Raw genomic sequence first — 25,543 nt, 5'->3', positions numbered from 1 at the left:
GAGAATTAGTATTAGTGTTTTCTTAATTGTTATTAGGAGAAAAAAGTTATTTTCAAAGTAAGATGGGCGGCACATAAATGAACAATAAATAAATAGTACAAAAAAGAGGCATTAGGCCTCCAATGAGCCATTAAAAGTGTAAATGTCCGTCCGGATAAGGAACTGGATACAGGAGATAACAAAGGTGTAAATTGAACTCAAACCTGAACTATTTCTTTTGGGTATAATAAATTTAAAGATGGAAAAACAACTCCAATACATCATTGTACATATATTAACAGCAGCCCGCATAGTATATGCCCAGTGTTGGAAGGATGAAAACATACCTACAAATGATATGATTATATACAAAATTCTAGAATGCGCGGAAATGAATAAACTTATGCTAGAACTAAAAGACAAGGAGGCAACGGAATTCTATGAAATATGGAACAAATGTTATGATTGGCTAGAACAGAGAAATAAAAAGACATGATTACTAACGTAAATAAATTGTAAATAATATATATGAGATGTATAACACAGTACTGTTAAGAAAAAATGTATTTTTATTTTTGTTGTAAAAAGGAATAAATACATTTTTTTAAAAAATGTAAATGTCAAAAAACTGACCAGAGAAATTATGGCACTGAGGATGGGTAATATATGAAACAGTTCAAGACTGATGTTTTCCCAGATAAAGTTAGCAAAAGGAGAATTAACCAATAAGCACTCTGTTTTCCTCCTGCTTTACAAACAATATGGAATGTTTCTTCTACTTGTAGTGGCTCTCCTCCAATTAATTGAGTAGTCAAGTAGGGCTAATTACCCCAATTTTCTGTCCATTTTCTGACACAGGATGTGAATAAACATTAAAAAAAAGTCAACGTATCCCCTTGTGGGGCCATTATTGTCAATTATACTGACATCCTTATATGCTTTGTCTGCGGATTAGTGACGCACCCAAATCCACGTTTCTTCCCTCTATAAAACTTGGGTTTCTTCCTGCCTGTGGAATCAGAGCTCAAGCAATTCCATAAAGACATGAAGGTATGATTCCTCTGATCTGTGAGGTTCAGGACTCAGGGGGTCTTGGTGGGTGGGTGGATGAAGGTAATCCTGGCAGAAGCATTTATGTGGGAGATGGAAGGGTTGCTAACTGTTTTTTAAGGTGGGCATGTGATAGAAAAGAGCACTGAAAAAAGTCTTTTATCTATAGAGTTTCTACCTGTTGTGCTGCTGTTCAGTGACTCAAGAGTCCTATTAGCTAAATGTCCGTATGCTTGTATCTACCAAGCATACATACCATGTACCTTCAGATATGTAAACAGTCTCAAAACATTTTGATGAAATATTCTAAAAGTGCAGAGCATGTTCAAGAACTGGAGGTCAAAACTCATAGGACCTTGGATCGTGGAGTGAAGACAAATCTGAACCTCAGTTAATTATCGTGCAAGCATCGCAACGACGAGAAAACGCTTGCTTTTTTATGCAGAACAGTTTTGCAAATTGTTTTACCCAGGTTTGGACTGCTTATTCATACAGTATAAGATCAGTATAAAAATAGCAATTTTCCTGAGGAAGTATTCACCATATGTGTGGAACTAAAAAAAACCCATTCTGAAACGCAAAAATCTGGACAATCGCTAAATAGCAGCATAGGCACAGAAAACATCCTCTGCTGCCATCTAGTGATCATCTGGGGTTTTGGCAACTTGATAAGGTGGCCTTAATGGAACTGCAATTTCCATGTCTTTTAGCATCTGATGTGGTTGTAGGTTATAAGAACTATAATTCAGAATGCTTGTAGAGCTATGGTAAATGACTCGAGAGGCACAAAAAAAAAGATATTATTCTGTTATAAAGTTCACATGGCACACTAAGCCAAAGTTTGCTTAATCATAGTTTACTAAATAAAACATAGTGTATGCCAGAGGTCCCCAACCTTTTGGGCACCAGGGACTGGTTCCATAGACAAAGGTTTTTCCATAGACCAGAGAGTGCGTGGTTTTGTGTGCTGCCTGCATTCCACGGATGAGACTTTGCTTGTTTGTGCGGACCAGTTGCTGGCATGCCACGGATCGGTACCGGTCCATGGACCAGGGGTTGGGGATCCCTGTTCTACATATATATTATCAAGCATAGTGGCAATATAATTTCAGATAAATTGTTGCATGTTTATTTATCAAAATCAAAAAAACCTGCTAACTTTTAAATATCAGAGATGATAGCAAAACCAAAGAAGATAATTGTATTCCTATTTTCCTACAAAGGAAAAATTTATTAGCAAAGAAATGTCATGTGATTGGAAAGCAGCATCCTTTCTTTGCTCCTCTTCTTTCCTTTCTCTAGATGAGGATTTCTTGGTATGTCTTTTGCTTTTCTTTGCTCTTCTGCGCACTGCTTGGGGACAGTTTTGGAGTTGCGTTTGTGGTGAGTTGTACCAGATCTTCCAAATCTATTTTGGCAATTTACTGGGGGGGGGGGAATTACAGTACCCGGGTCTGGCTTTCACATCCGGAAGGAAGAAGATGGTAAAGGCGGTGGTTGCACTGTGGACGACCAGATTTCAGATTGTGGATTTCAGGTGTGAATGCTCCATGATGGTGGGTGTTTTTTTTTTTTAAAGCATATGTATTATATGTATGGTTTTTTAAAAAGCATATGTATGATTAATTATGGAGGCATTTCCATCCAATTGGTGAAGGGGAAAATGGGATCTGATTTATTGTGATTCACACAAGAGTTAGCCAACCAGAAAAACATGGTGGTAGCAGCCCACAAGGAATATTCTGTCTCAGGTCTTTACTAGCTGCTTGGGGGTGGGAAGATTTTCATACATCCCTAATTTCATGGCCTTTTTGAGAGGTTCTTCCTCAGACCAAGTCATAGATATGCTTCATGACTACTTAGCCTACAATACAGTATATCACTCTGAGAAAATACCATTCAGAGCATGTGAACACCTTTTTGCCATTAAAAGAAAATTTCAGAAAGGAGTGAATACAAGATATAGAATAATAGAATTGGAAGGGACCTTGGAGGTCTTCCAGACCAACCCCCTGCTCAAGCAGGAGACCCTATACCATTTCAGACAAGTGGCTGTCCACTCTCTTCTTAATAAAAACCTACAGTGATGGAGCACCCACAACTTCTGGAGGCAAGCCGTTCCACTGGTTAATTGTTCTCACTCTCGGAACGTTTCTCCTTAGTTCTAGGTTGCTTCTCTCCTTCATTTTTTTCAATCTTTTGCTTCTTGTCTTGCCTTGAGTTGTTTTGGAAAACTGGTTAACACTCTCTTCTTTGTGACAGCCACTCAGATATTGGAACACCGCTATCATGTTACTCCTAGTTCTTTTTTTTTTTTTAATGGATTGGACATACCCAGTTCCTGCAACCGTTCTTTATATGTTTTAACCTCCAGCCCTCTAATCATTTTTGTTGCTCCTCTCTGCACTCTTTCCAAAGTCTTAGTACAGGGGTCTTCAAACTTGGCCCTTTTATGATTTGTAGACTTCAACTCCCAGACTGGCTGAGGAATTCTGGGAGTTGAAGCCCACAAGTCATAAACGGGCCAAGTTTGAAGACCCCTGTCTTAGCATCTTTTTTTATAATGAGGTGACCAAAACTGGATGCAGTATTCCAGATGTGGTCTTACTAAGATTCTTATAAAGCAACATTTTTCTTGCTTCAGATGATAGAACGTAGTTCTTTTCTTGGTATCTTCCATTTTCTTCTCAGACCTGGAAGGTATTGAACAAAAAGAAACAGAACAGTGCAATTTTTCTCCCTTCTGAGGATGAGTTTCTCTTTTTCATTCCTTTGAAGTGAAATTTTGCAGATCCTTTTTTTAATTATTGTTTTGAATGGGAAATGTGGTTCTCCAAATCATGGATTTTGTCCTCTTAAATTTCTACTCCTTTCTCCTAGTCTAAAAATTGATGCAAGATGTAATCATTGAGAGGATTTTGGTTTAAATATCCAGCCTATTGGTTTCTCAAGCTACTTAATATTTCATCTGGACTTGCTTCCAGCTAGTCATTAAGAACATTAATTTTTTAAAAAATTATCATCAATTAAACTCTATTATTCATGATAATTTACATTCCTGTATTAGATTAGGACAGTGTTTCTCAACCTTGGCAAGTTTTGATGGCTGAGGAATTCTGGGAGTTGAAGACCACAGAGCTTAAACTTGCCAAGTTTGAGAAACACTGGAGTAGGGACTGTCTTACATTTTGTAAAATTTTAATTTGACTTTTGGGGAGGAGGGACAGAATTATAATCCAGATGAGGCAAATACAAGTTTACATTAACATCTCCTTTCTTACTGTTCCTTCTGTAGCCCAAAGACAAACGTGGTTGGACCCTGAACAGTGCTGGATACCTGCTGGGACCCCGTAAGTTGATTCAGAATTTCACAGACAGGAGAAAACAGGGTTAAAGTGAAAGCTGCTTTAAGGTCACAGGGGAAGAAATTCTACTGAACCTAATGACATTTCTTTCTAAGGCAGTGATCCTCAACCTCAACACCTTTAAGATGTATGGCCTTCAACTCCCAGAATTCCCCCAGCCAGCACAAAATCAGAATCATAGAATCATAAGGCTGGAAGGGACAGAGAGGATTTCTTATCTAATCCCTTATTCAAGGCAGGGGTTCTCATACCATCTTGGACAAATGGTTTACCACTCTTTTGTTGAAAACCTCCAGTGATGCAGCACCCACAACTCCAGGAGGCAAGCTGTCCCATTGCTTAATAACTCTCACTAAAGGTGTTATGGATGAGAAACACTATTCTAAGGAAATATGTGTAGCATTGCACTATCAGCATCCAGGGATGGGGCTCCTGATAACCCCCAAAGAGCAGCATCAGTATTATTATTTCTGGTAACCTTTAATGGACTTTTGCTTACCAGGACTGAACGATGAAGTTTTAAAGATCTGTTTGTAGATAAGAAGGAAATACAGGAAGGAAAGATCGTTTGTTATACTTTAAGACAGGGGTCTTCAAACTTGGCCCTTTTATGACTTGTGGACTTCCACTCCCAGAATTCCTCAGCTAGGCATGCTGGCTGAGGAATTCTGGGAGTTGAAATCCACAAGTCATAAAAGGGCCAAGTATGAAGATCTCTGCTTTAAGAGAAGGTGATAAGTTGCTAAAACTTTATACTTGTGACAAAGGGGGAAGTAAGGTCTCTATATACTTCTTCTTCTTTATCACATTATTATTTTTCTTTCTTTCCTATATGTTCTTTCTATTTTCCTATCATTTCTATTTCTTCCTTTTATCCTTTTTTTGAAGTTTTATTAGTTTTATCTGTTTAATTGTAATAATATAATAATTAATAAAGTTATTATAAAAATATAGCAGGGGATTAGAGCAACAACCTAGCATCTGTACATCTACTGAAACCTAATCTGGCTGTTATAATTGGTTCCTTAGATCGATGAGATTCAGTACAGGTAATCCTCAACTTATGACTGTGGTTGGGATCAGAATTTCCATTGCTAAGCAAAGCGGTTGTTAAGTGAGTTTTGCCCGATTTTACGACCTTTTTTTGCTACAACTGTTGAGTGAATCACTGCAATTGTTAAGCAAATAAGCCAGCCATTAAGCCAATCCAGCTTTCCATTGACTTGCTTGTCAGAAGCTGGCTGGGAAGGCTGCAAATGCTGATCACAAGATCCTGCGATGCTTCAACCATTGAAATTATATGCCAGTTGCCAAATGCCTGGATTTTAATCATGTGACCATGGGGAGCTGTGATAGTTGTGTACAAGGACTGCTGGTAAATTACCTTTTTTCGTGCTGTTGTAACTTCGAGCAGTCACTAAACTAATGGTTATAAGTCAAGGACTACTTGTAAACCATTACTGTATATAAACAACCAGCCCCTAGCTCCTCTGTCATCAATGGAGAAAGCTCCTTCCCTACTGGTTCATAAGAAGACTCTTGGAAAGAAAATTAAAAGGCTTTTGACAGGGGATTTATGTGTCCTAAATAGAAAATAGTTCAGCTGCTGGAACTCACACTCCATCTTGTGTAGCTCAATAAATCTTGCTAAAGAGAAGTATGATGACAATCGTGCTTGAAAAATAATCGTTTTTAGGATTCATATCCTAATACAGTAAAGATAAAGATGAAACCAGAAACTTTTCTTCTGGGCTTAATGGAAAAAAGTTTAGGAAAAAAATTTGGAACTTTGATCTTATATATGTTGATGGCAGCAAGACTGTATTGTATGCCCAAAAATGGAAGGACATTTTGATTCCCACTGTGGATGAAATGGCTACAGAAGCTGATGGAGTTGGCAGAGATGGCTGAATTGACTGTTTGGATTAAAGAAAAGAATATAAGTACTTTTGTTTCCACATGGAGACCGCTTCTGGATTTTGAGCTTGAGGTGAAAAAGAATGAAACTTTGATTTATGGGTTTTACGAATTAGATTGATTTGTTGTTACAGAAATGGCTAGTTTATACTATTATGGAAAAGTAAAAAGTTGAAGTTTGATGTTAATGCTTCCTTCTACTACAACAGAGGAAGTCAGAAGTCAATGCCTTTTCTTTTTCTCTTCTCCCCCTCACTTTTCTTTCCCTTTTCCCTCTCCACTATGTCCTACTATTTGCTTTTGTATTTTTGTATTTTATTCTATAATCTAAGAAAATGTTACAAAAAGTAAACACTTTCAGACAGTTAAAATACGCTGTTCAAAGTTACAAGGGCACTGAAGAAAGTGACTTATGACCAGTCCTCGCATTTATGACTATCTCAGCACCCCCATGGTCACAAATATCAAAATTTGGGCACACTTGGCAAACCAGCATGTCTTTACAACAATCGCAGCATCCTGGGGTCATGTGATAACCATTTCTGACATTCTAGCTGGCTTTCCAGCAAGCAAAGTCAATGAGGAAATTGGATTCACTTAACGATGGTGTGATTCACTTAACAACCATGGCAAAATGATTATAAAATTGGGTATGACTCACTTAAGAACTGGCTTGCTTAGCAATGGAAATTCTGATCCTAGTTGTGGTCTGTATCACTTCGCTTGTGGTTCCTTGATGAAAAAGAAAACTATGAGGAGATGTGGCGATCATGGTGGTGGTGGTGATGATAATGGCATTTTCCTCCTAAGAAATACTGTGCTTCCACATGGAGGCTTCCTGACGTTACTAATGCTAAGATTTAGTACTGAAATATGAGGTGGGAAACATCTCTATCACATGTCTGGGAATGAAGGAAAATTGCATGAAACAGGTAGTCCTTGATTTACAGCAGTTCATTTAGCGACTCTTGTGTCCTGGGCCTGAATTGTTGCAAATGGTCCTGGGCATTTTAAAAGCTGCCCGGGACCAGACAGAGCGGCGCCAGCCTTGTGCGCGTGCGCAAGGCGCGAAGAAAGAAGACATTGGTTCACTCTGTCCGGGTTTCAAGCCCTATAAAAGGCCTGCGTGCCTTTTGCTTTTTGCTGGGAGTTGGAGTAAGAGAATAAAGCATTGATTAGTTATCACCATGTGTCTTCATCATTCGCATGCAAACGGCAAATACAACACTGGCGACGAAGGTGGGATCCTTTGCAAGCTGAAGAAAAAAAAGTTTTAAGGACTCACCCAGGAAGTCCTGAAGAGGGGAAGATGGCATCTGAATCAGCATCCCAGCCTGCCAGTATAGCGTCGCTGGAGGGTGAGCTCGGCTAAAAGACCCTTTCCCCCAATAAAAGCTTGCAGAGGAGCGAGTGGTGAAGGTTGTAAACTAGAGGATGGCGAAGATTGGCCGCTTATCTGATTTTGATGTCTCACAGCCTGAGAGATGGACTTCATACGCAGCACGGGTTGAGAATTACTTCAGAGTAAATCAGATAAGAGAAAACAGCCTGAAGGCAGCAACTCTTTTTTGTGCCTGTGGACAAGAAGCTTTTGACATCGCAGAGAACCTGGTGGCCCCTAAGTCTCTGGAGTCAGTAACATATGCTGACTTAAAGAAAGTGCTGAAGGAACACTTCCAGCCGAAGTTATCCGTCATTGCTTGGAGGCACGCATTCGAGCAGAGAGACGAGAGGCCGGGTGAATCTGCTGCGGACTTTATTGCGGCCTTAAGGCAAGCAGCCAGACCTTGTGAGTTCAAGGATCTGGAAGAGAGGCTGCGAGATCGCTTCATATGCGGTTTGAGGAGCAGAGACTTACAGCAGAAGATTTTTGCAAAAGAAGATATCTCTTTCCAAGATGCCCTACGAGAGGTGACAGCTGAGGAAGCAGCAGGCGGGGCTGTGAAGGCTTTATGACCCACCAGGAACCCTCCAGAAACAATTACAGTCCATCAAGAGGACCCTGGAGAAGAATCAGAAGGGGATCCTGAAGAAGAGGTGGATAGGCTTCACCAGCCAGCTGGAAAGAGGCAGAAGGAACATCATGACAAGGCCCCAGCATTGCTTCAATGCTTCGGGTGCAGAGGACACCACAAGCGAGCTGACTGCAGGTTTCGCTCCACCATTTGCAGAGCGTGTGGCAAGCAAGGTCACATCGCATCCATCTGTTTGGGTCGCCAGAAGGTCCAACCTTGTGAAGAATTGCATCTGAAAGGTACCAGGGTCTCCAGCCAGCATAGGGTGGGGTTCTGCACATCGCGCAAGAGTGTTTTGAGAACAGGGACACACAAGTCCCTTAAGAAGAAACTTTCCATTAATGTAAGGTTGCAAGGGGTTCCCTTAGCAATGGAGTTGGACGCTGGGTCCACTCTTTCCATTATTTCCATTAACACATTCAAAAGGATATGCAGCAGCAGTGTCCTTCAAGTTAAACTCAGGCCATCAAATCTAATACTTACAGATTTTCAGAATTCTATGGTGTATGTTAAGGGGGAGGCCACCCTTAGAATACAGCATAAGGATTTTGAAGGTCCCCTAGATGTGATGGTTGTTGGGGGTGAATGCACGAGTCTCATTGGACTCGATTAGTTCGAGGCTCTGGGAATCCAGGTAACTGGGCTGCACCATTTGCAAATGTTGAGCCTTGCAGAGGTTTGCAAGGAGTTTGCAGATGTGTTTAAGTCAGAGATAGGATCCTACAAGGGGCCTCCCATTTCGCTACAGTTAAACCCAACCATCACACCATCAGGGTTAAGCCTAGGAGGGTATCTTTTGCCCTCAAAGGTAAGATAGATGCTGAACTGGACAAATTGCTCCAGCAGGGCATTTTAGAATCTGTGGATTCCAGTCCATAGGAAACTCCCATAGTAACGCCTCTAAAGGCTAATGGGGAAATACGTATATGTGCAGACTACAAGTGTACACTGAATAAGGCATTGCAACAGCATGCTTACCCAGTCCGTGTTGTAAGCCATATCCTGGCCTCCCTCAAGGGGGGGCACATTTTTGTGAAACTTGACCTGGCACAGGCCTATTAACAGCTACCTGTTGATGAGGCAGCTGCAGAGGCCCAGACTATTGTAACTCACAGGAGGGCCTTCAAGGTCAAGAGACTGCAATTTGGGGTAAATATAGCTCCTGCATATTCCAAAGTGTCATGGAGAGCACACTTTGAGGTATTCCTGGGGTCTGTCCCTATTTTGATGATGTTCTCATTGCTGGGGAATCATCTCAAAACTTAGCAGAGAGATTAAGGACTGTCTTGCTTCGTTTTCGAAAAGCAGGCCTTAAACTTGTTATGTGTTCCTGGTTACTTTCCTTCATGACCAGAGGCAAGCTCGCCTGACCAATAACCAGCCAAGACACAGTGAAGGCCTTTTGTTTCGTTTATTGCAATAAGCGGGGAGAGAAGCTTTCAAAGCTTGGTTCTCTCCAAAGTTTTAACCCAAAATATCTCCTTCTTTTATTCATCCCTATCACCGGCCGCTACAGCCCTCCTCTTTCCCCATTGGCTGAGGTAGTATGAGGTTACACTCTTTCCGTCCGCCTATACATATTTCCTGATAACATACTAAATCATATTCACATATACAATAAGAATAAGAAAAAATATTTTCTTATGGTTATTTTAAACTCAGATATATATCATTTTAAACAATAAGTTCTTTTCCTGTTCTCCATTCATTGTGCCTCTCTTCTTATCTTATTTGGCATGATTTCCTGCTTTCCTATACTTCCTGGCTAGCCATTTCCTATATATTTTTATAGCTTTCTTTTTCCTTTCTCAAACCCAGCTATTTTTACTTCTATTGTTTATCTTACTTCCTTAATGTTATCTCTTTCCGACTCTCACCATCTGTATTTTTAACTGACTGAAGATTTATCATATTGATGTATATTTATCAATCCCCCCTGTATTTCTATATACTCTGATGAATCTTCATTTTTGGCTATATTAGATAACATAAATTGAATCTGTACATCTTCTCCAGAGATATTTTTTGCTACTGACCCCAATGTTTTGGTGCAAAATGAAATACAGCAGGGTGTACATTGGAGACAGACACAACACATAATACCTATCAGAACTATAAACACTAGTCCTATAAATATTTGTTTTAACCATCCAAAATTGGGAAGCCAATTTGTTAACCAACTCCAATCACCCCATATATTTTCATACTTTTGTTCAGGAGTTTTGGGCACATTTCTGATTCCTTTTGCAATGTCCATCACTGCTTCATGATTATCATCTATCTTTAAATCCCACAAACAAATTTTTACCTTTATTTCCCAGGCTGTTCTGGTGTGTTGTCTTCAGTAATATTAGAAGTAGAATCCACCCTTCATGATTATTACACAGTATTTCACACCCACAAATTGATCCACAATTACAACAATAACAATAACAATAATCACTAGCTATTACAGAGGTAACACATCTACCACCTAATTCTTACAATGTACAATTCTACATTTTCAGTTTCTAATGTTATGACTTCTGACTTAGTTATTCATTTTATTTGTAACAAACAACTTTTATTTCTCTGATGAGTCACCACCAACATCTTTCTTCTTCATCTGGGATCACCTGAAATTCTAATAGAGATATTCAAAATAGGTAGGGGTTCTGGTCCACTACCCATTCAAGTCCTTTTAAACGTGGCTTTCAGTCCTTGTCCTGGAATAACCGTCCACCCTCTTTCAGGTCCAGTCACCACCTTTGCTCATGTGTAGTGAGTCCAACCCTTCTCAGCCCTCCGGACAGCAGATATAACATAAGGAATTTCCTTTCTTTGGTTGTAGAAGTTCCTCCTTCCATTTACGATTCAGCACCCTCTGTCCTGGCTGGATTTTATGGACTGGAAATTCCAAAGGAGTTGTTTGCGCCACCAAGCTTCCTGTCAAAGAGAAGACAGAGACCCCAGTACTTGATCTACATTTAGCTATTTGTCTCCCTCCTTTGGGAGCCTTAACCCTTTATTAACCCTTTTACATATCAAACATCCCTCTGTAGCCCTTTGGGCTATCCCATAAATTCCAAGGGTAGCATAGAATTTCAAATACATTTCTACCTATGTTTTAATTCCCCAATGTTTCCCCTCATATAGTTTTTGGATCACCATTCTTGCAGTACCTTGTGATAACTACAGAATCCCCTTAAGACCATTTTTGTTGTTTGGTACTTATAAATCTGTATCCTTAATTTTTTTACTATCTATTTTCCTTTCCAATTCAACTATCAAATACATTTCTAGATATTTTACCTCCTTTCATACCAATTGGGCTTTATTTGCTAAACACCCTCAATCCTTTCTTCTGCCAAAAAGTTGCTTTCCCATTTCTTTATAATTCCCAGAATAAGATCTTACAAAATTGGGAAGCTACATAAAAATGTATTTGCTTCCACAGCTTCAAAGGGGAGGAAAGAAAAGAAAGAAAAAATCATTTGTCCTGTATCAGATAGACTACACTTGTCCATGGAAGCTCTATCAAAAATTGTCACATTTTTCTTTCTCCTCCCCCTTTCACCCTGATTAGATACCATGTTACAAAAATATAACTCAATAAACTTATTGTAAATAACACATTCAGGATTCTAAAAGGTAAAGCACATAGGCTCACCAATTAGCATTGGGCCAACATTTCTGGAATGCCTTTTGTCTCAGGCAAATAACATTCAAATCACTCTTGTGGCAGCACATCAAAGAACGCCAGGATAGCTAAGAAGACAAAAGATTGTCTCCCCCTTCCCCCACTCACTAAACCAGACAGTAAAAATTTATACAAAACTTTTGCTTGAAACAGCCCTCAGTCAGGAGGAAAATTGCCATAACATTTACAAAAGTGGCTTGCCAATAGCTCCCTCCTAGGGCTAAAAATAAACCAGCCCCAAAACACTCAGCCAACCCTCATGGCCAAAGCAGGATTTGAACTCAAATCCAGCCTTGCAACCTGTGGCTATAACCCTGAAACCAAATTGGTTTTCTATAAAGATTTCCCTCCCCCTCCTTGGCTCCAAGGAAAAGGAAAACAAACTGGACACACACAGTATGCAGCAATTAATAATCTTTTCTGTAGTAGCAAGGAGTCCCAAAGACACATATTTATCAGATGTTAAATAAAACATCATAAGATTGTTCCTTTGACAAGAATACCCTCAAATGCATTATTAAGGATAAATCCAAACTAAAATGCAAAGGAAAATCACCGAAGCATACCACACATACAAAAACAGAATATCAGAGTTAGATGGGACATTAGAGGTCCTCTAGTCCAACCCCCTACTGAAACAGGAAACTCTATCCATTTCAGACCCTATCAATTTCTAACCTCCTCCCAAAAACCTCCAATAATGAAGCATCCACAATTTCTGGAGACAATTATCCCACTGATTAATTATCCTTACAGTCAGGAAATTTTACCCAATTTCTGTTCTTTAAAAACACACACATAAACATAAACAAAACATGCAGACAGAAACTGCCTCCCCCTCCTTTTTTTTTTTTCTTCTTCTTTTTCTTCTTTTCTGCATCTCTTACTTTTCCAAGGCAGAAATTCTTGGGTTAAAAAAGTAACAAACTAAACATTTTTAAAAGGATTGCTCAAAAATTTCACCCCCCTTCAATAACCCTTCCACCATGGGCTTTAAACCCATTCTTCCTTCCAATGTAATATTATACTGTTTCTGATGTACAGCTTCTCCTGGTTGTTTAAGAGTTACTTTTAAGGGTTTAATTTGAACCCTTCCCCTATTCCCCTCCTTGGCCCAAACTGAGGGGTTCACTTTTCTTTGAGCCTCCTCACTTAAGGCCATAATGTTTACCATTATTTCCCTTTCATTTCCCATAATAACAATCCCCAATTTACCAATTAAATCCCTTCCAACCAAATTACAGCTCCCTTTAGCCAATACAAAGTTCAGGTCCTTTTACTACTGTCTGGACCATAGCTGATTTAAATATTGTTGTTTCTACTACATTTCCATAATTCCCTGTCCTTAATCTTCCCTTTTCCAATTTGCATTCCTGGAGGTAAAAGTTCAGAATAAATCTGGTGGTTCAGAATCCACCAAGTACACCCTTTCCTCTTCCAGGGATCCAACCTTTAAGGTTTATCAGGGGTTCCTAAAAAGCTGGACCAAAAAAAAAAAAAACAGTTTTGTCCCCTGACTCCCCTAATCCTCAAAATTCACCAAATTTGCTAGTTCTTCCCCCTCCTTCCTCTTAAGGTACTGTACTCATTTTCCAGTGTCCTTCCTCCTTACAAAAGGCACGTTTATTTATTTATTTAAGGACTGGGGAAATTTTTTCTCCTAGAGATTTATATCCCCTGGTGCCAACTGGCTGTCCTCACCCCCAGCCTGCCTTACTGATTTCCTCTTCCCCATCCTCTTTGCTGGCCTGTTTGGAATAATTGAGCCATGATTTTTTATCTTATCTTAGGTTTATCTCTCTCTTCTTCTCACTTCCATATACTTTCTGAGCCTCTTTTACCACTAATAAATCTTCTATTGTTTTAGTTTTCCATCTGTCTAATTTCTGCATTTGTACCCTAATACCTTCCCATGCTTTCCATTGGTCCTAAAAACATTTCTAACCTGTTTTCCAACTTCAATAGGGTCTTCTATTAGTTTGGGCAATTCTTTCCTAGATTGCTTGATTTCAAAAGCTGTTAGGGGGGACAATTTCCCCCCCCCTTGTCACCTTCCAAACTATAGGAACCTCATGAAATACATAGCTTTCTACTTAACTCTTTCACACAAAATAGTAGATCAGAGTTCTCGCCTTTCATCCTGACCAGGCATAAAACTTACCCCCAGCTCCTTTCTTTCTCTCTCTCTCTTTCCCTCTCTTCCATCTGATTATTTCCATTCTTTTAACACCTTCCATTGTCCTTCTAATTACTAAGAAACTACCCTTCTTCACCCTTTCTTGCTTTTACATCACACAAAAAATTCCAAATGTTTCACCCCAGGCAAAACAATCATTAAGACCTTGTTGTTTTGTATATTACTGTTAGAGGGTCTCTCCCTCCCCTCCCCCAGGTTTTTAGAAACGAGTCAATACAAACACACAAACACACAGACCATTAAACATCATTTCCACTTTAAATCTCCACTTTTACTCTTTTAGGGCTCTTGTAGCTTGTTCTCTAGGCAATGGGGAAATACAAGGAGTGTTTCTGATAGACTTTAACCACTGCCTATCCATTCCCCATTGCTCTAAGCCAAGCTGAGAAGCCCAATTTAATTTATTGGCTGGCCAAACATGTACTTAGGCCAGGTATATACTGTAATGTATCATCCCTTCCTTTGTTCAAATGCCTTGTTTAAAGCATTGACTTAAAACACTTCAACATTCTCCCTAAAGGATTCCCATCTCCCTAAGGGGGTTCATTCCAGAATGTAAATACCTTTCCTCTTTTTTTTCCTTATTGGCCGGCACACTGGCCGGGGAGGCGTCCCTCCTCTTCAAACTCTTATTGCCCATTAACACCTCTCTGATATACAGATACCCCTCTGGTATCTTACCTGTCAGGCTGAGTTGAAGTCCTTCCTTAGGTCGGCCGACTTTCCCTTAGGTTTTCACTGGGTCCTGGCTTTCATCTCGGGATCTCCAATTCCTCCTTGTTTGAGCAGGGGCAATCCGACCTTTAGGGCTGGGAAAAACTTACCCAGGTGCGCACTCCCCTTTCGAATATCCCCGGCTGCCAAAGATGGAACGAATGCAAATCCCGGACGAGCCCCCAAGGCTGTTATGTGCTCCTGGCTACTTTCCTTCGTGACCAGAGGCAAGCTCGCCTGACCAATAACCAGCCAAGACACAGTGAAGGCCTTTTGTTTCGTTTATTGCAATAAGCGGGGAGAGAAGCTTTCAAAGCTTGGTTCTCTCCAAAGTTTTAACCCAAAATATCTCCTTCTTTTATTCATCCCTCTCACCGGCCGCTACAGCCCTCCTCTTTCCCCATTGGCTGAGGTAGTATGAGGTTACACTCTTTCCGTCCGCCTATACACATTTCCTGATAACATACTAAATCATATTCACTTATACAATAAGAATAAGAAAAAATATTTTCTTATGGTTATTTTTAAACTCAGATATATTTAAACAATAAGTTCTTTTCCTGTTCTCCATTCATTGTGCCTCTCTTCTTATCTTATTTGGCATGGTTTCCTGCTTTCCTATACTTCCTGGCTAGCCATTTCCTATATATTTTTATAGCTTTCTTCTTCCTTTCTCAAACCCAGCTATTTTTACCTCTATTGTTTATCTTACTTCCTTAATGTTATCTCTTTCCGACTCTCACCATCTGTATCTTTAACTGACTGAAGATTTATCATATTGATGTATATTTATCAAACTAAAGAAGGATAAATGTAAGATAGGAGTCACTTCTACTGACTTCTTAGGATTCAGGATAGATGCTCAAGGCATTCACCCTGCTGAAATTAAATTGCAAGCCATCCAGCAGGCCCCAAGCCCTAAATCTAAGAGTGAGCTGCAAGCCTTCTTGGGGCTATTAAATTTTTACCATGCTTTTCTCCTACATAAGGCTGTTGTGGCAGAGCCATTACCCAGGCTCTTAGACAAGCAGGCTCCTTGGCAGTGGACTAAAGTCCATGACAAGAGTTTCAATGAGATTAAGGCCTTGCTCATGTCTAATGCTGTTTTAACACATTTCAATGAGCAACTGCCTGTTTGCATCGCCTGCGATGCATCTCCTTATAGGGTGGGAGCTGTACTTAGCCACCTGAAGGCTGATGGGACACAGGTCCCTGTGGCCTATTATTCAAGGACTCTGTCTTCTGCAGAGCAAAATTACACTCAAATTGACAGAGAAGCCTTGGCCATAGTGGCTGGCATTAAGAAATTTCATGATTTTTTTATATAGCCACCATTTCACGGTCTATACTGACCACAAGCCTCTACTGGGTTTGTTTACCACTAACAAACAGTCCCCACATATCATTTCTCCTCGTATGCTGAGATGGTCCATTTTCCTGTCAGCATATGATTACACATTAGTCCACAAACCAGGAAAGGAAATGGGTCATGCAGATGGCCTGAGCAGACTACCGCTGAACCAAGTAGAGCCAGATCCTGCTCCAGCTATTAATATTCTGTCAATTCAAGAGTTGCCTAAGTCTCCCCTCAATGCTAGGGATGTGGCTGCAGAAACTGCCACTGATCACACGTTTACACGCGTGCTGACATGGGTGTTGTCTGGATGGCCTGACAAGTGCCCAGATACTGAGTTCCAAAGCTTCTGGCACAAGAAGCATGAGTTTTCTACTTTCAGGGGATGCTTGTTATGGGGTAGCAGGGTAGTGATCCTAGCCTCATTGAGGTCTAGAATCTTGATCTCTCTGCATAAGGAACATCCTGGGATAGTCAGGATGAAAGCGCTTGTGCACAGCCATCTTTGGTGGCCTGGACTCGATAAAGCCATCGAGGCCCAGGTGCACGGGTGCCAAGTGTGCCAACAGTCTCAGCCTGAAATGCCTCAAGCCCCAGTGCATAGGTAGGAGGAAACTCAAACCCCATGGTCTAGGGTGCATATAGATTATGCTGGGCCCTTTCAGGGGCAATTCTTCCTGGTTATTGTTGATACCATTCTAAGTGGCTAGAGGTTGTTCCTGTTTCCTCCACTACTACTGCCAGGACCATCCAGGTGTTGAGAGGCATTTTTGCATCACACGGTCTTCCAGATGTTCTGGTTTCGGATAATGGCCCTCTTTACCTCTTCTGAGTTCCAGGCTTTTCTTCAGGCCAACCTGATCCGCCATGCAACTTCGGCTCCTTTCCATCCATCCTCCAACGTAATGGCAGAAAGGATGGTGCGCACCATCAAAGATGCCCTCAAGAAATTGGCTTATGGTAACTGGCATCACAGGTTAGCTGACTTTCTTCTTTCACACTGCACCACACCTTGCATGTCCACAGGGAAGAGCCCAGCTGAACTTTGCTGGCGTCGTAGACTCATTACTAAATTGGACAGGCTGCACCCAGACCGGGTGGCTTCACAGGTGTCGCATCCGTGGGCACCGAGGAGACTACAGTTGGGTGATCCGGTCTGGGCTAGGAACTATGCTCCTGATCAGCTGTGGGTTCCTGCTGTCATCTGTAAGATCTCTAGACCTCTATCATATGAAGTGACCTTGGGAGATGGCCGTGTCCTGTGGCGTCACATCGATGAACTACACTGGAGGTTGTCCCCTGTGGATTCCGCCCTGCCTCTGCTCTTGGGGGGAGGGGCCCCAGGAACCACGTCGCACTTCAGGTCAACCTTCTGAGACACAATCTCACTGTTCCTGGGACATACCGCAGGTCGCTAGGGATTTCCCAGGGGAGATGCAAGGACATCCTCAGAGTTCAGCTATTGCACCGAACAGGGAGTCATGCGTATCCGCAAGAGCTCCAAACAGGAATTCACCTGAGATGGGGTTTGCCATTGAGGCAGCTCCTGACTCTGGCACCTCGGCCACAGGGGACTGGGAGTATTGGGGCACACCTGCAATGCAGGTCACGTCCGAGACTGATCGCGGGCTCAAAGGACTAAGTTCCCTGGAGCCATCCAGAGTAGTTGGGGAATCCTCAGCCAATTCAGAGGGTTGGGGAATTTCAGCTGCTCTCACGGAGCCTGGGGAGAGCTCTGGCAATTCTGCTGGCACACCTAACCAGGGGTCACCTGCAAAACTTGTGCATAAAAGTCCTGGTCTAGCGAGCCCAACAAACGGGCCGGTAGGCCATGCGCCCTTAAGAACAAGTCCTGGTCTGCTTAGCCGGGCAGGTGAGCTGACAGGCCAGGTACCCTCCCTAACCTTGCGTAGGTCACAACGGGCTAAGGCCCCTCCTAAGCATCTAGGTGAATATGTGAGGTTCTTGTCAGTACAAGGGACTTTACAGGTCTAGGTTGAGGAGATGGGACCTTTGTGGGGTAGAAGATAGACACGTGAAGTCCACATTAGAGAGTAGTTGGTTGACTAAGTTAGCAGAAGAAGGGTGTCTGCATGTGAGCAGACTATTATTTTCTTTTGATTTATTTTATTATGATTGTAAAGAAATTGGAATTATGTGTGTTCTATCCAGGGGGAAGGGGTGTTGTGTCCTGGGCCTGATGAGGAAATTCAGCAGGCCCAGAATTGTTGCAAATGGTCCCGGGCATTTTAAAAGTTGCCTGGGACCAGACAGAGCGGCGCCAGCGTTGTGCGCATGCGCAAGGCGTGAAGAAAGAAGACATCTTCTTGGTTCACTCTGTCCGGGTTTCAAGCCCTATAAAAGGCCTGCATGCCTTTTGTTTTTTGCTGGGAGTTGGAGTAAAAGAATAAAGCATTGATTAGTTGTCACCATGTGTCTTCATCATTCGCACGCGAATGGCAAACACAACAGCGACCATTCAAAGTTACAACAGCATTGAAAAAAGTGACTGATGACCACTTTTACAACGGTTACAGCATCCCCTGTGATCAAAATTCAAACACTTGGCAACTGACTCATACTTATGTCCTGGGGTGATGGGATCCCCTTTTGCGACAAGCCAAGTCAATGGGGAAGCCAGATTCACTGAACCACTTAACAATTGCATTGATTCACTTAACAACTGTGGCAAGAAAGGTCGGGCAAAATTCACTTAACAAATGTTTCACTTAGCAGCAGAAATTTAGGGGCTCACTTGGGGCTCGTAAGCCGAGAACTACCTGTGAAAGCTTCATCTGGATTCATTTCCTGTTCATCAAATTCCTTGGTGGCTGCCTGGCAGTGGGGTGATTATAAAACACCACCAGGCCGTTCGGTTAATAAGGGGCTCCTGGTTTATAAGTCCGGTGTAAACCATCTCTCTTTTTTTCCATATAACCTGCAGCACCTCTTCCTTCCCACTCTCCTCTCCCCAAAGCAGATGCCCACCAGACGTTGCCTGATAAAGGATCCTTGGCTGGGAAGCGAGATGTAGCCGAGGACTTGTACTCTGTGGGTCAGGAGTCTGTGGGTGAGCGCCTTTTTGCTGGCTTCTCTGAGCTCTCCCTGTATTTTCCATGATTTAGCCCTTCATGCCGTTTCCTCCCTCTTTCAGCACCTGTTCTGCAACCTTCTGACTACAGCATCCTCCAGACGCTGATGGATTTTCTCTCCTACCTGAATCTCCGAGGTGAGAGCACATCACGGGGGCTTCAGAAGGAAGGAGGGGGTGCGACTCATCTAACAAGGGTCCCAGCTGTGGTTGTAAGTCCAGGACCCCCGGTAGTCTTTGCCTCTTACTCTCCACGGCTGTTTTGACTTGCAGAAGAGAGTGCAAATGTTGCTTCCACAGAGCATCTGGCTGTATAACGTTTGACTGGTGTTTTCTAAAAGACTTCCTATATAGGCCCCTGATATATGCAATACTCTTATGAAAAAGTGCTACATCTGTTTTTTTTTTATAGATAAGGGATTTTATATGGGCCCGTTCTTTACTGTTTTTATTACTTGGAGGTGTTGATGATATTTTGTGTACAGGTAGTTTTCAACTTACAACTATTCCTTTAGTGACCATTCGAAGTCCCAACAGCACAGAAAAAAAGTGACTTATGACCATTTTTCACACTTCACAACCATTGCACTTCCCTATGGTCACGTGATCAAAATCCAGAGACTTGTCAACTGACTCATACTTATGATGGTTGCAATGTCCCGGGGTCATGTGATCAGCTTTTGCGACCTTCTGACAAGCCACGTTAATGGGGATGCCAGATTCACTTAATAACTATATTAACTAATTTAACAACTGCAATGATTCACTTAACAACTGTGGCAAGAAAGGTCGTAAAATGAACAATTGTCTCGCTTAACAACAGGAATTTTGGGCTTAATGGTAGTCGAGGATTGGATGCTACTGATCAGAGTCTCTCAGGGCTAGCCCTGACATTTCCTTGCAGGACTAGCTGAAAGCAAAGCTTTCTTATTGTTGATTTCTGCTCCCTCTGTTAGCCTAACTGAGGACACAACCATGGAGGAAGAATATGGAGTGAGCAGGAAGGAACATGCTGGGTGCTTTTATAATGTGTATCTTCCACATGTCCGATCTGACTAGACCAGCAATCAAGTGAACAATCCCTCGTTCAAGGAACCACCAATGCAGACAAACAAACTAATACCGGTAGTAAACAACAGCCTAAGCAGGGAATTACCAAGGGACGAATATATAAAAAATATCAGCAAACCCCACTCCCTTGTAGCACTGATGATGTTACTTAGTGTGGTAATGAAATGTCTTCAAGAAAACTACCAAGCTCAGAGAGCACCAAGCACCCCGCAGTTTAACCCTGAGCTACGAATGTTCTCTTCTAGCAGACCTGAAGACAAACTTCGTTCTCTTTCAAAAGAGCATTAAACCCATGCCTATAAACTTGTGTCCCCAAAATAGTACAGCTGATATAACACTATTTATCAGCTATTTTGCAGACAAGTGACACAGACAAGGCAGGCTAAAGTGCTCTAAAACTCTGAAGAATAAAAGTCAAGAACAATCCTGTTCTATTTCAGTATTAGGCTGCTTTCCACTTTCTATCTAGCCCATGAAGAATAACAAGTAGAGAAGAAGAAAACTGCAGTGGGGATGAATTAATATCTTTATAATGCTTAGGAACTCTCATAAGCATTGGCCTCTGAGATAAATCTTTAGGAAAATATTGTGTTCTAGGTAAGAGACCTCATAATGTGTATATGGCATTATCCAGAGAATTTTTGAGATCAAATTTGAAATGAAAACAGAGTTTACTTCATTAGATATAATTCTAGAGTATATAAAATACTGCAATTTATTAAGATACATGTTCACAGCTCTGAATATAAATAACAGAATAACAATAACAGAGTTGGAAGGGACCTTGGAGGTCTTCTAGTCCAACCTCCTGCTCAGGCAGGAAACCCTATACCATTTCAGGCAAATAGCTGTCCAATCTCTTCTTAAAAATTTCCAGTTTTGGAGCCTGATATCATATCTATATATCAGATGTTTAACTAAATTTAAGCAAGATTGGCTTCACATATATATTACAGAACTATGAAGTATTTAAAGTATGGTTTTTAAAACTTGCATCAATGGGCACTGCTGTCAGTTGGAATAAAAAAGCCAGGAAATTTGAAAATAAAAAAGGCAAAAGATTTACAATATATGATTTAAAGAGCAATCAGAAAAATAAAAGATTTAATTATATTATTTCTAGGAGATTTTCTTTTCTTTTTAAGCCATATAAACAATAATATAGATTATTTTGGAATCAAACTCAAAAAAGTATATTTCTTTTTGATATCATAAAAAGAACATATTCTGCTTGGAACCTTTACTAAATTCATATTGGGTAATAGTTGTTCAACCTCACTAATTATCTGTTTGTTTATAGATAATATATATTTCTAGATATATCTTTGTTTTAAATAAAATAAAAGGATTATAATAAGATTACATAATAACACAGAGAAAGGAGAGCCAGTTTGATCTAGTGGTGAAGGCACCAGGTTAGAAACCAGGAGATGGTGAGTTCTAGTCTCATTTTAGGCATAAAAGCCAGCTGGGTGACTTTGCTCCAGCCACTCTCTCTCAGCCCAACCAGTGGTGGGATCCAGCCAGTTCGCACCACTTCGGCAGAACCAGTAGCTAATTTTTTGTTGCCCAGGCCCAGAATGGACTTCCGGAAGTGGCATCCACACAGAGAACCGCTTGTTCACATATTTTAATCCCACAACTGAGCCCAACCCACCTCACAGGAATGTTGATGTCGGGAAAATAGGAGTAGGAAGAAGTATTAGTATGTTGACTACTTTGAGTTATTTATAAAAAAAAATAAAGATAGGATAATTAAAGAAAATGGAAAGATAGATAGATAGATAGATAGATAGATAGATAGATAGATAGATAGATAGATAGATAGATAGATAGATAATCTGTATTGGTATATACTGTATCGTTGTATGTATATATAATAGAGATTTATAATAAATTCACAATATGTTTTGATTATTTTATCTATAGACATTGATTCCAGACAGAGGGAATCTTATGTTAGATTTGTTATAGCATGGGATATTAAGAATCAAAGTCAGTTGGGCGTTATATGGGCAGGGCTGAGATAAAATCTCAAAATGTGCTTTTTCTTTTTTAGATCAAAGAGTGATTGGACACCTGCCCCTTCAGATGTCGGAAGAATCGATGCAATAGTAGTGTTCTTCAGCCAGCTCCTTCTAGAACTGCTTGTAGCATTGCAGTTCGTTCTTTGTTTCACACACGCAAGTGTGGGTCAGATCCTTTGTTGTGTTTTTCCTGCTGCTCATTTATTCAGCAATTTGCTCAAAAGAATCCACTTCTAATCTAGCTAATCCTCCTGGTGACCCTTTAGCTAAAGCTGCCATTTACTCTGTACTTTATTCTCTTGCACAGCCCCCATAATCCTCCTTCTTGGGGTACATTCTTATTCTTTTCCCCAATGCAAACACCTACAGGATACGCAACAATACTGTACTTTCATCTCCTCTTATAGCTTCATGTTTTTAACAGACATTGGCACACTTCTTTGGGATCTGTGTTTTTGTTCCTTTATGAGAAGGTCACAAATTGGGGTCTAGAGCATGCTGAAGGTACCTGTAGAAGAATGTTTCCCAACCTTAGCGACTTTAAGATGTGTGGACTTCAACTCCCAGAATTCCCAGCCAGCATGGGCAACATTTGTGTATCACGATTCAATAAGGAAAAGGCTGTGTAAACTGTCTACTGAATAAATTCTCTCTTCTAACTTACCTTGCTTCCAGTATGTGTCTGTTTGGCCAGTGCTGTTGCAGTGTGAGTGGACTCAGATTAAATCTGAGTTTGGTTCAGTGGTAACATTAGCAGAAATAAATTGCAGGTGCTCTTTCTCCCTCCATGAGAAAATTGGCAAGTGCATTGCATTAATGCTGTAGACCAGTTTTTCTCAACCTTGGGAACTTTTAAGATATGTGGACTTCAATTCCCAGAATCCCCGAGCCAGAATTTCTGATTGAGAACCACTACTGTAAACTATAGATTGTCAAGGAAAGAGATAACTGATTGACTCTGAAAAGACAGTCTACACCAGGGGAGTCAAACTGCTGGTCCGCAGGCCAGATGCGTCACGTGGAAGCCACACCCACCCCAGCTCTGGCAGAGGGAAAAAAGTCACGATACATCCGACATGTCACATGACATGGTGAGTTTGACACCCTTGGTCTACACTGTAAGTGTTTTGGTAAAAATCCCTCTTGTCATTCATATAGGTTATAGTACAGAATTTATGTGTGTGGTAAGGCGATTATAAAATTAATAGAAATGGCAAAAATACAAGGAATTAACAGTAAATAGTATTTGAAAGATAGCAGGGCAGTGTTCAGATATTACATTATGACACTAATTGTGAATAGATAGTATTTGGGTGACTAGAATAAGCTAATGAAACCAGATAGTTCAGCCTACAGCTTATTCAGTATTAAGGGGTCTATTGGAAATTTGGTTTGTTTCTAATAAACCAGTGTCATAAGCCACAAGCAAACCTTGGGGAAAAGCTAGATTCCAGGATTCCTGTTTGTATATAATGCTAAACGAACTGAATGCTGAGCATGTTCAGGTTGGTTTCAGAGTTTTTCCTGTCAGGAGAAGCCAGACAGGAGCAATGAAGTAGCTCATCTGAGCTCTTTTACTGCACCTAAAATTAAAAATGGTATGTTTGTAAGGAGAAGGAAATTACTACAGGTAGTCCTTGATTTATGACCACAATTGGGCCCAAAATTCTTGTTTTTAAGCAAGACAGCTGTTATGTGAATTTTGCCACTTTTTACGTTATTTCTTGCCACAGTTATTAAAGTGAATGACTGCGGTTGTTACGTTAATCACAAGGTTGTTAAGTGAATCTGGTTTCCCCATTGATTTTCCTGGCCAGAAGGTCGCAAAAGGGGATCACATGATCCCAGGACACTGCAACTGTCATAAATATGAACCAGTTGCCAAGCATCTGAATTTTGATCACGACATGAAAAACGGTCACAAGTCACTTTTTCAAGTGCCGTTGTAACTTTGAATGGTCACTAAACAAAGTGTTGAAAGTCAAGGACTACCTATATTTAAATATTGACAAATGTGGTGATAACCACAATCATCTTCAGACTTTCTCTGTAAAGCATTGCTGTTCTGTTCATATTTTTCACAAATGTCCCCGCCAAAAAAAAATATAAGGCAAACAAATCTCATATTTTATTAGGACAGGTATTGAAAATCTCAAGCCAATAAAGCAATTTACAGGCCCACCATTCACACATATGACATGCTCTGAAATTTGTGAAGGGTATAATTTGAATTAAGCCTCGGCCAAAGTCCCTCTTACTATTTGCAAACTAGCTTCCTAGACCAAGTCCTGGTTCATCTAACCATGTTTTACTGAATGAACCACTATTGGCTAAATTCACACATTGTGCTAATGCGTAAGTAAGCAGTTGTTAAATCTCAGTGGCTGGATTTACAAACCAGGTTAAACCAAAACAAAGTAACCCATATTATGGTTTAGCGTAATGTGCAAAAACATCTGCTCTATAGAGTAGGACACCTTATGTGGCTCTGATTTTGGGAGAAAGTAGTGAAGAGAGCATGCTTTGAAGTACTAAGATCCCCAGGGACCAGGATTTGCCTTTCAGATTCCACGGAAAGCCTTTAGGAGCAAATTCAGCGTCTAAGCCTCTATGGGTCTTTCCATTCTGTCATGCTAGAATTGTTCTCTGATGGGGGTCCGTGAGTGTGGCAATGCATAGCTTAACTTTAATTATGCGTAATGTTATTCCCCTTCCCCTATGTGCTGCTACTTCATTTTTAATCCGAGTTTACCATCAAAAACTTTTGTATGTAAGAGTTGAGCCACTTCTGCCTCTCCATCGCGGTTAACATCTTACTTTTCTCTCGGAAAGCTGCGTCATCTGCTACCACAATACTCCGCTTCCCGCGCCACCCTGGTAGCCAGCCAGTTGCATCTACTGCCCCCTTTGGGCTCCAAGCAGGTATAGCTTCTTTTCTCGCTAAACCCCATGGGTACATTTTTTTGTTCTGTTTTTCATCACGATTGTCATCCTCTTGTGAGGCTGTGGCATCTGAAGACATCCATTTGAGACTCCAGTCCTGCAGAGTAATGGATGGTGTATGGATGCCCCACGGACTAAGGC

General features: G+C 40.9%; 1 protein-coding gene across 1 annotated transcript; it reads left to right on the top strand.

Moving 5' to 3' along the window:
* The first annotated feature begins 946 nt into the window (after window positions 1-946).
* LOC120304398 (galanin peptides-like) lies at window positions 947-23,106 on the top strand. Its single transcript, XM_039334895.1, has 6 exons — window positions 947-1,029; window positions 2,332-2,412; window positions 4,325-4,379; window positions 19,251-19,340; window positions 19,425-19,499; window positions 22,492-23,106. Exons 1-6 carry the CDS (start codon window positions 1,024-1,026, stop codon window positions 22,545-22,547), a joined length of 363 nt encoding a protein of 120 aa, XP_039190829.1. The 5' UTR covers window positions 947-1,023; the 3' UTR covers window positions 22,548-23,106.
* Window positions 23,107-25,543: the final 2,437 nt, after the last annotated feature.

This window comes from Crotalus tigris, unplaced genomic scaffold, assembly GCF_016545835.1.
Source record: "Crotalus tigris isolate CLP2741 ecotype Arizona unplaced genomic scaffold, ASM1654583v1 scf7180000017639.5415321, whole genome shotgun sequence".
NCBI lineage: Eukaryota > Metazoa > Chordata > Lepidosauria > Squamata > Viperidae > Crotalus > Crotalus tigris.
Note: the sequence above shows the minus strand (reverse complement) of the source record. Positions and strands in the feature narration are given on the sequence as shown.